At 55.0% G+C, this 11,096-nt stretch overlaps 1 protein-coding gene across 5 annotated transcripts in view; it reads right to left on the bottom strand.

Annotated features, from left to right (window-relative positions):
- The window catches only part of HPCAL1 (hippocalcin like 1), a 96,453-nt gene continuing 85,357 nt past the window's right edge, over nucleotides 1–11,096 (bottom strand). For 3 of the 5 annotated variants that reach the window (XM_032497019.1, XM_006191854.3, XM_032497018.1), the window contains 3 exons: nucleotides 5,919–6,314; nucleotides 3,637–3,742; nucleotides 1–885 (listed from right to left, as the gene is read on the bottom strand). In XM_032497019.1, the coding sequence (XP_032352910.1) occupies nucleotides 284–885; nucleotides 3,637–3,742; nucleotides 5,919–6,296 (1,086 nt within the window). In that variant the 5' untranslated portion in view covers nucleotides 6,297–6,314 and the 3' untranslated portion in view covers nucleotides 1–283. The remainder of the gene's footprint in view (nucleotides 886–3,636; nucleotides 3,743–5,918; nucleotides 6,315–11,096) is intronic. The other 2 variants (XM_032497021.1, XM_032497020.1) reach the window with 2 other exon arrangements.

Genomic DNA, 11,096 nt, shown 5'->3' with positions numbered 1-11,096 from the left:
TCAGAGAATTCCGTTTATTTTGATCATTTTAATACAGGAAATGCCAATCAACAAGGGAGAGGAACCTTACGTGGATGCCTGCGTTCGCAACGTGGGTGGGCGCGGCTCCTCAACCCTGGGCACGCATGCATGTCCTTTTGAAACGGGCAGATTGAGTGCATAAATACCACAAAATAACCAGGCTCGGAGGGGTCACAGGCCACGAGGGAATCACGCTTCAAAGGCAATCCAGGCATTAAATACGGGACCTACACATTACATTTCACTTCACCATACGTATAACTTATATATTCAAAGAAAGGCGACCACAGTATATATACGTGCAAGCGGCTTTGGTCAGAGAAAACAGACGAGCTGGGTGGAGCCATGCACAGGGAGGGCTTGCCCATCCACTCTCCCTCCGTTCTTGTCCCCATCTTTTCCAGAGACACCTGTGATCACAAAATAAACCAGCTGGCCTTGGTGCAATCTTAGAAAGTCCCACCAGGATCCTCTGCGTGTCCTCTGGGCTCCCTGCGGGCGGAGAGCTGCCCCAGAAGCAGAAGCGGGGACACTGGGAGCCTTGCATGTAAACACATCCCCGGGGTCGCCCTGGAGGGACCAGGGAGGGGGCGGGAGGAGGCCAGGTGGAGGAGGGAGGCGGCCGCCAGGCGGGCAGGTGCAATGTGCTGCTTGGCAATGTGCCCCGGGAGAGCAGGAATGATTGAGGAGGCATCCACTTCCGCAAGCAAAGCTTAAATGGCAAGACAAGCCTGTGTTTCTCTGCACTGTCCAGACGCCGATCCCTCAGAACTGACTTGCGCTGCTGGGGATCACACTGTAACAACCGGACGATGGACGGGTCGCTCTTGGCACCTTTAATGAATTCCTCCAGGGACAGTTTGCCTGCGGGGTGGAGGACAGGAGAAATGGGAGTTAGCCAGTGCCCACCATTCACCAGCCTTTCAGGGAGCACAGGGACAGCCCCCGGGTTGGGGATGCCCCCTTTGGTCCAAGTCTTGAGCCCCCCTGAAGCTGGACGCTGTTCAGGCTCCACTCACTTCAAAAACCCTTTTTTGCTTTCACCGTCCACTGCAAAGCACCGGACGTCCCAGTGCGGCAGCCTGCTGCGGCTGCGGGATGATTTAAATTCTTTTAGAAATCGCCCTATGCTTTATTTAAGAAAAGTGTAACTTGTCCAGAAAGAACATGGCCTTTGCATCTAATCCAGGGCTGAGAGGGCCACGGCTGGGGAGATCTGAGCCCCGCAAGTCACTGCCCAGGGAATGGTTTCCCACCCGTCCAGCTTGGCCATCCCCTGGTGGTGGCACGGGCCTGCTGCTCCCGCTAGGGGACTCTTCTCTGCCCTTTGAGGGGCAAGAGGACTAGAAAGAGGCGGGCAGGCTACAGGCCCACTGGTGCCTCCATCCCCCTCAGTCCCTCCTACTCCAAGGACCCGGTTACTCCTGGGACCGGGAGACAGGGAAGCAGGTTTTAAATCCAAGGTGCTGTAGAAAGGGGAGTTCCAGAGGCACCGATGCTGGTGACCCACATGCGCCCTCCCTGGCAGTACGGCTACCAGGACGCAGATGCGGGAGGGACTTGGGTTTGAAGCAGACCCTGCATTCTGCCAACATGTGCCCTGGGGAGACTGCTTCTTGCCTCTGCGTTCGAGGCTGTGCAGCGGTAAAATAAAACAGCACCATTTACCCTGAAGGACAGCAGCCAAGGAGCTCAGATTCCATGCCGAGCACATGAAGGCTCCCCCAGCTCTGCAGCCAGGGGCAAGAGCCCCACCTTCCTACATCCCAGGGTCCTCATTTGTGTGGTGGGGTCATGGGAACACCCATCTCAAAGGGCCACCAGGAGGACCGATGGGGACGATGCGTTTGAGGGGTTCGGCCCATGCCTCGCCTGCAGGATGCACCCAGCTAGTGAGCTGTGGCCGGGAAGCCAGGTGCAATGGGATACATCCTGCCAGGCAGGGGCCTCCCGCCTGCCCACTGCCGAGAGGGACGCCCCCTCCTGTGGGTCCCCAGCAAGGGGGGCAGACAGGCTGGCCCCACAGAAGACTAAACAACCTCAGGCTAAGGGATAGACTGGGAAGGGAGTGGGCAGTCACCCCTTCAGCAAAATAGGTCTCCAGGACCCTCCGATGATGCAGAGGGCTACTGGGCTTTGTCACCCTACATATGGCTGGTGGGGACTTTTACTGGCCACTCCCCCACCCTCTGATCTATGACCACTCAGGGTGAGGAGGTTCTGAAAGCACAAGCCCCTTCCTCCTGGCAGAAAGCAGGGCGGGCAAGGGGCTGGGGGTCCCTGAGCACAGTCTGTCCGGCAGCCGTCAGGGTGGTCCTGGTGCTTGGCCGGCTTCAGTTCACAGGAGAGCGTCACTTTGGTGACACCTGTGCTGTGCACTGGAGAAAACCCGTTGGCCACCCCCATCGGGCACTTGGGGCAGAGCTTGGCTTTCCCAGGGCGGTAGGGAAGGTGAGACAGGGCCGTCCACTCCTGGACCATCCTGCTTCACTCTTCTCTCCTCCAGCATTGCCTCTTCTGTCCCCTCCCCGAGGGATGGATGGACCCCGGGGTTCAACCTGGGAAGGTGCCTGGAGCCGGCCCTCCGAGGGTCGGGGCGGAGGGAGGTTGAGGGTGGAGGGCAGGGCGCTGTGCCATGAGCTCTACAAGCACGGTCTCATCGAATCCTCGCAACTGTGAGAGACTGAACTTATTGTCCCCATTTCACTGAGGAGTAAAGTGAGGCTCGGGAGAGCCAAGACTCCATGCAGGTCTGTTGAACCCAAAGCCTGTGCCTTACTACCCTGGAGGGTGGAAGACACGTTTTAAATCAGCCCAAAGGCAACGCCAGGCAGGAGCCACTTTGTTTCACGTGGGAACATGTTTTGAAACCTGTTCCTTTGCCGCTGACACGCCTGCAGCCACGCCGCACACCTCCCCCTGCTGGATCTCCTCTGCCTCATCCTCAAGCTGCACTTTAGGGTTTAGAGAGCACTTCTCTGTGCATTAGCTTATTTTTAATTTCCAGCACAGCCCAGGGGGTATTTTCTTTTCTTTTTTTTTTTTTTTCTTTTCTAAATGCTGTGTTTATTTATCGTTCAAAAGCAAAGCAGACCTGGCTCGGGGACTGCACTTGACAACGCCGGTGAGAGGCGGGGAGCCATCAAGTTTCATAGCTACCCTCCCCGGCGTGGCTCCTGCAGAAGCTCACGGCTAATGCAGAGAAGGAAACTCGGGGCACATCCTCCCTATATAACCAGCCACTTCTGCTGCTGCAGTGCGGTCCCAGAGACCCTGGCCCAGCTGCTGCAGGCCAACACATCCCAGCAGAGCCCCCAGGGGCCACTGGGGCATGTCAGAATGATGGGGTGCAAAGGGACTCGCTTCCCCTGCCTCTTCTCCCCAGGAGAGGTCCATGTCTCCCCATTCTAGAATCGAGGAGACTATGGCTCAGGGGAGCAGGACTCTGGCCCAGGTGTCCCCACCTCTGAGCCCTGGCTCTCCCCTCTGCAGCTGCACTGACTGGGCAAGGCTAGGGGGGTGCTGGCGAAGACTGAGAAGCTGCAGAGGGGGAGGGAAGGGTCCCTGACACATCTCTGCTCCCGGCGGTGCGGCAGAGACACACAGGGCTCCTACCATCGTTGTTGGTGTCCATCTGCCTGAAGATCTTGTCCGTCCGTTTCTCCGGAGTGGACTCGTCCTCGGGCATCTTCATCACGGAGGACACCATTTTGTATATAGCCTGCAAAGGGGCACAAGATGTGTGTGCTCTGAGGTTCTGGGCTGTTCCCTGGCGAGCGGGGCACAGGTGTGAGCTTCCGCACAGCCCACGGCCGGATGAGAGGGCCGGATGCTCACCCTTCCCCAACTAGAACGTTCCCTGGTCCTCCCAACAGTGTGGATGCGTATCACAGACGGCAGGTGAGCGAAAGGCGCCAGGCTCATTTACGTGAAGTTCAAGAACAGGCCAAACCACCCACTGCGACAGTGGAAATGCTCCAGAACTCACCGAGGATGATGACACGAGCATATGTGTGCACAGCCTGCCACGCTGCACACGGAGCCGTGCACACTTAACCACGGGGTCACGGTACCTCCGGTAAAAGCTAAAAAGACTTAGTCCCTGAACCCCACCAGCCCCAGCAAGGACAGGGCCAGGGTGGCAGTTCTCTCCAGCAGGACAGAGAACCTTCTCTCAGGGGCACTGCCATCCAAGGGCTTGGCACCATTGCTGGCTGTCTCTGTCCAAGGGGCCTGGCCCGGGCAGGTGCCCCGTGCAGCGGTGGGTGTATGCGCATGTGTCCAGGGGGCTGTGATGAGGCCAGTGACCAGCAGCTCATCAGAGTAACGTGCAAGGCCGGGGTGGGGGAGGGCCCGTGCTACTGGGGGATTCTGTGCGGAAATGGCTCGACTGGTATTCTCACTCCTGAAACAGCAGACCAAGAACAGCGGAAGTCTGAGAGTTGTTCAATGTTAATAGCAGGTTTACAGAACAAAACCAAAGAAGGATAAACCCAAGCGAGGCTTCTGATACCCTTACGGTCTCCCCTCATTGCCCTCCTCCATTTGTGGGGGGGGCTGGCCGGGCCTCACAGCATGGCAGTGTGTATCTCAGGGCCTCTTGGGACAGGACCCGCTCCTGGGACGGGGCGAGGCCCTGGTCTGAGCACAGAGGGGACAGAGTCAAGACCCTCCCAGGCCTCTGGTGGGCTGTGAAATACTCAGCTCCCAGTCTGTTTTGACAAAGATGTAGCAGCCAGAGGTCCCACCCAGCAAGCCATCCGCAGGCGCCAGGGGAAGGGACTCAGGGTTTGGGAACACGGCCTGGTGGCCTAGCAGCCAGGTCCCATCTGGACAGGCCTGGCACCCCGCGCTGTTCTGAACGAGCCTGCCGTGTCTCTAAGGCCAGTCTGCTTGGCCAGTGACAGGGATGCCTGTTTGCAGAAGGGTATGGGCCGGCACGGGGGCTGGATAGGAGATTCCCGGGAAGCAGATGTGTTACTTCCACCACCGCCCGGGGCTAAGAGCCAGGAGCAAGAGCTGAAGCACGGGGCTCCCGGCGGCGACTTATCCTCACTGTGTAAAAACCACCTGTTCGGGCAGCAGGTTGGTCACACCTCAGGCCACTTGCTTTAGGAGCTGGTGAGGCCGCTTTGCCTGTGGTTCAGCCCTGAAGTTCCTTCCGTGTAGAGAACACCTCCTCTAAGGAATTCTAGAACTGATCCCCCGAGGCTCCGGGAGTCGGGGTTCGGAGGGGACCCCAGGGAGCAGCGGCTCTGTGGTCTCTATCACATGCCTAGGAATCTGGGGAAGTGAACAAAACTCGGATTCTTTCTGGAAAACGACCTCACCTGCCAGAGCAGCTGACAGGAGGCGAGGAGGGGTTCAGAGGTGGGGACACCCTGGGGTGGGGCCCGAGCTCTCTGTGGTCACTAACGTTGCAGTTTTCTTTACAACTGAACGTTCCTGGGGACGTGACAAGACGTTTGTTGCATTCTCGAATGAGGGGCCTCGAAAAGGTAACTTAGGTGGCTTCTGCAAGTGTCAAGGGTCCTCTCAATTCCTATAATTCTCAGCTCTGTTAATTCTTAGGGAATCACCGCTCTGAGCCCCAGATTTTGTGCCATGCTGAGAATGACCCCTGCTTAAGGGTTGAGAAGGTCACAGCTCATCAAAGCCCTCAGGCCAGGCCTGATGTACGGCCAGTGATCCGTAAACACCAGCTCTTACCACTATTTGCGAGGACCCACCAGCCAGGGGCCAACCACTCACTTTCACAAGTGCACGAGAGACGGGCGGGCTGCCACCCAGCAGAGAAGGACTGAAGCCCGAGATGAGCAGAGAGAGCACACGCCGGGAGGGGGCTCAGCCTCGGGGGACCTGCCGCCTCCGCCCCGCCGGCCCCAAGGGGGACGCACCTGCACGATCTCCAGCATCTCGCTGCGGCTGATGTAGCCATTGCCGTCCAGGTCGTACATGCTGAAGGCCCACTTCAGCTTCTGCTCCAGCTTGCCCCGCGAGGTCACGCTCAGCGCGATGATGAACTCCCGGAAGTCGATGGTGCCGTCGCTGTTGGTGTCGAAGGTGCGGAAGACGTGTTCGGCGAACTTGGAGGCATCGCCGTAGGGGAAGAAGTTGGCGTAGATCTTCTTGAACTCGTCCACGGTCAGGTGGCCGGTGGGGCAGTCCTTGAGGAAGCCCTTGTACCACTCCTGCAGCTCGTGGTCCGTAAACTCCGTGTTCTCACGCAGGTCCTGCAGCACCTCGGGCCGCAGCTTGCTGTTCTGCTTGCCCATGGTGGCCGGCGGCGACACCTGCAAGACAGGGGACCCGGCTGGGGACATTGGGGTGGCAGAGGGCTCCCCACGGCCCACAGCCAACGATTGGGGTGGAGAAAGGTCCCTAGCATGTTCCGCTGTTCTTTACCAAGGGCTGGAGAGGTCCACTTTGGGCCATCTCGGTGCCTGGGATGTCTCAGGCCATCTAGGACCCGCTGCAGGGAGGCAGCTGTCAGTCCAGGTACGACTAGGAAGGCTCAGATGCTCCAGTGGAGTCAGGACAGGGCGCCCTCACTGCAAGACACATCCTGACTTCCAGAATGTGGAAATGGAAGGGGGGGATGGCAACTTAAAATCAACGGAATGAGGCGTTCATCAAGTGCCCACCGGGGGCTGTACAGGATTTGAGGATAAAATCCTTCCTCTCATCACCCTCATCAGCTCCAGGCAAAACTGTCAGGCCGCCTGCTCTCACCCCAACCCATACCCCACGTGTTCTGAGCAGTTCTTTTCTCTTTTGGGCACCACGTTCTGATTTTATCCTTAGAACAGGCACCCAGAAACTTTTAAGGACTTTTTAGTAACTTTATTTTGCTTCTGAGAAACGCTTTGTGGTTCTAGAATTAGCACCAAGAGACGTGATGTCTCTAATGTTCATAGTGAAATCTCAGGCACCTGTGGGAGGACAGAAGCGTACTCCCCACGGAGGTTTTCCATGAGACCTGAACGTAAGACTGACCCTGGTGTGATTTTCCTGCCAGCCATTCATACAGCTTCCATCTCAACATTTCATTTTATTTTCTGATTTTCACAGTAACACGTGCACATGGCTTAATCATTTGGGGAGCATATAAAATAGAAAATAAAAACAAAAGGTTTCTCGCCCTACTCCCAGAGGGAACCACTCTGAACTGCTTCTTAACATTTGTGAATTCTAAACATTATGCACAGAATCTCCGTTATGAGAGATAATCACTGTAGTTCACATATTTTCCCTGGTGCTTCCTCTTTCTTCTTTTCCTTCTCCCAGGTTTTATTAGTTTTATCCATACATATCATTATTTTTACGACTTTAAATTACGTAAATTTTATATAAATTTAAATTATAGAAAAGTTCTTTTTCTAACTTCCAGGTAAGGCTGTTTGGCAACATCTTTCATAATTATAAGCACTTTCCCTTGGACGCAGTAACCCCACTTCTAGTAACATATCTAAAGATGCTCCCATCTGTGCACACAGCCTGTGTGCACTGTTATCTGTAATAACAAACAACGCAGGCGCCTGTCATTGCGGACTGATGTGAAACAACCTTCAAGATCTGCTTTTAAGTGAAAAGAAAAGGTGCAGAACAGAATACAGAGTTTGCTACCATTTGTGAAAACAAGAGAAGATATACTTGAGTGTGTTTCTGTGTCTGTCTGATAGTGGCCCATCCTCTCTCTAACGTGCCTTCCTGCACTTTCCATCATGGAGACAAGACACCTTCTGGGATGCTCGAGGCTCCGAGAGCTCAGGATTGGTCCTTTCAGAATCCACTCGCCTCCATGAAAACCAGCCACCGCTCAGAACAAGACATCAACTGGCCTCAGAATGGGTCTTCTTTCACAGCCCACAGAAATGCCAAACTCCTAGCACCTCCTCCACCAGATATAACACATGTTTACAGAAAGGAAGGGACCACATGAGGGAGCGGGACACGTTCTATTAACATAACCTCTAAAAGGTGACAGCCGCAGGGCTCCGAGATCTGCCTGGGGCGGCTTCCGCTTTCCCAGCCCTTTCCTGTGTGGCCCACAGGCAGACACCTGGGGCTGCAAAATCCGGTGGCCCAGCACCTCCTTCTCTGACCGCTTCTGCAGAGCCGGTGTCTGCCCTGTGGTGATGGTGGTTGTGCACGAACACGTGCAGACACCTGCTTTCAGGTCTGGCTAACTTTGGGGAGGTTTCTGGCAAAGCTGGCATTCCAGTAGAGCCTGGATGCTCCCTTTTGGGGGGATGCAGTGCAGGGGGCACTTCTTGAAAGCTTTGGGGGCTCACAGGATGGAGTGATGCGTGGCCCCTCTGGGTCTGGCCTGGGCAACGCCCTTTCCTGCCTGCTAGACACACAATAACCAGGGGAGGACTCAGAGGCCCCCAAGGGAGCAAGCCCTGTAGCCTCCCTCCACCGTGCCTCCTCATCTGACCACGCCCCACAGTAGATGACTGGAGTGCCCATTTCCTCGGTCCTCCGAGGACGGTACATAACTAGTACCACTCTAGGTGCACAGGGGAGAAGTCATTCACTGTGCACAGCGGATGCTTCAGGGTATCAGGGTTTATTCCTTCCTGGGACCCCAGGGGAGGCAGGACGTGGGATGGCAGACCTGCTAAAAGGAAGAAGTTTAAGTCCCTGAATGACTGCATGGAGCAAAGACCTCCCCTTGTAACACGATCAGGAAATACATCTTTATTGTGTTAAGCACTGAGGTGTGGGGGCCATTTGTCCTAGCAGCTGACGGACCCTGACCAGTACAGACCCTCAGGTCCCACCACCAGCACAGATAGGTGAGTGTCCCCCTCCATCTCCAAAGAGGGGAGCCTCTGGAGAGACTCTGGGCAGGGGAACAACAGGCCCAGCGGAAGGAGGGTGCGGAACCAACCTGAAAGGTGAGTGTCTGGGGAAGAGAAGGATCAGTCTGCACACCAACTAGAGAGCACCCGTTGCCGGTGCCCCCACCCTCCCAGCACGCCGGCCAGGCTCGGCCCGCAAGCTGGAGGCTCTTTCTCCAGGGAAGCCAAAATACTCTTCCTCTCCCAACAAGAAAAGACCTAAAAACACTCACATGTGGGGGGACCCCAAGAAAAAGCAAGCTGCCCCATCACCTGCAGCTGTTTTTGTTATTTAAAAAAACTGATAAGGTACAGTCACAGAGAATAAAGAGAATGCAATGCTGATCATCTTTGGAAATCATGAATTAACTTGAATAAGTATTTAATAAGACCTTATTATGTATCCACCACCATCCTGGCTGCTTCGGGGGACAGATGTATCTGGCATGGGTCTTGCCTTCAGAGAGCTTATTAAGGCACGTGGGATGCAAGCAAGTCGCTGACACTGGTCCATTTCGGCATCCAAATACCCCACAGCTGTCATACTACCCACAGCCACAATTCCCCAAGCACTCACGCCGTGCCTGGCGCTGCGCAGACCATTTCACAAATGGTGAAACCGAGGCCTGGGGTGGGGTGTTAAGTAGCTTTCTCACGGTCCCACAGCCAGTGAAGCTGGGCTGTGACCAGGAGTCCATCTTGAACTTGACCATGGAGCTCCACGATCGACCCTGAACCCTGGCAGGTGGACCAGGCATTCCCAGCTGTATAAAGAAGAAAAGCTAGACTGTGAGAAATTGAAGGAGGCACCTAAGAAACAAAAATGATACATTTTACATTGGGGGAAAACTATCAAGAAATATGAGGCTGGAAAAACACATCTTCCTGCCACCATCTTGAAGGGTAAGTTAGTAAAACCTCGGCTGTCAGACTCACGGCTGATGGGAGGCCACACTTTTGAGGATGGCGCTGCAGGATCCTATCACTGATTTTCCAACCCCCTTTGAGGAGACCCCAAGGCTCTGAAGCAGGGCACCCACCACACCACTGCTTCGATTTCTTGACCACGCCCAGTCAGCTGAATTAAAGGGCTAGCTAGCATGATCATTTTAAAAGCTGATAACGCTAATTTCGCTAAAAGTTCAAGACAACTCCGAGGATGTCAAAGCCAACCTGGTGGACCAGGTAAGAAGCCAGAGTTGGGGGGCCTATGTTTGTAGAAAGTTCCAAAGAGCACGAGCTGAATTCAGATGAACAGCATTCTGGAATTAACTGGTTGCACAACAGTGTGAATGTACTTAACACGACTGAACTGTACACAGAAATGACTAAGGTGGTAAATTTTATGTTATATATAATTTATTACAAATTTCAAAAGGGGCGGTGTATTTCAGAGAGGGCCAGATGGCGTTAAGAGGACCACAGTGTTATTCCTGGTCTGATTGTCTAGGATCCTTGGGTGTGCAGGTCGCAGGTCGAAGAATCCTGTGTCTCTATTTGAGATGGGGGAGCCATCTCTCATCACAAGGGCCGACCCATCCCAAGAAAGGCAATGGAGTCAGGGGAGGTGGTACAGCATTCCCCAGAAGAATCTGGAAACTCACTGTCTGCAAATCCAGTGTGTTTCATCACATCCTGCACCATGTCCTGAGTCATTTAATTGTGCAAATGCTTGTGCACACATGTCCACTAGCCAGTGCTCTGCTCCCTAAAAGTGTCAGCTCAGGAGTGCAGGCCATCCTTGCCCTCGGCATGTCCTCAGGGCCTGGTGCCAGGCTGGGTGCATGGGGTGGGGGGGTACCTGGTATATTCCAGTCCATCGGGCCCTCTAAATGCCTGGGGACGCAGGCCCCGGTTCTCACGGCTCTAGGCTGCTTATGGCACATGGATGGGGCATAAAAAGTGACCCAAAGTAGGGGCTCCAAGCTCCAAGGAGGTACCATTCATAGCCATGTAGGGCCGAGCAGTCTTTCTTGGAAGATGGCACATGAGATCCAAACTGAATGACAAGGAGGACTTTAAAAGTCACTGGGGGCTCAACCCCACAGGCCACCTCCAAGGGACACATGGCAGATTCCAGGTGCTGCAGGTTTGGGCCGAGCTGGACCAGGCTGGGAGGAGGCAATGTCATCTCTGTCACCTCCATCTTAGACAAAAGGAACTGAGGCTTCTGTGGGGCACAAGCTTGTCCTTGGCAGGTGGGGCTATGACTTTCCTGGGGGGCCCTTT

This window comes from Camelus ferus, chromosome 15 (assembly GCF_009834535.1).
Source record: "Camelus ferus isolate YT-003-E chromosome 15, BCGSAC_Cfer_1.0, whole genome shotgun sequence".
Classification (NCBI taxonomy): domain Eukaryota; kingdom Metazoa; phylum Chordata; class Mammalia; order Artiodactyla; family Camelidae; genus Camelus; species Camelus ferus.
This window is presented reverse-complemented; position numbering and strand designations above follow the sequence as displayed.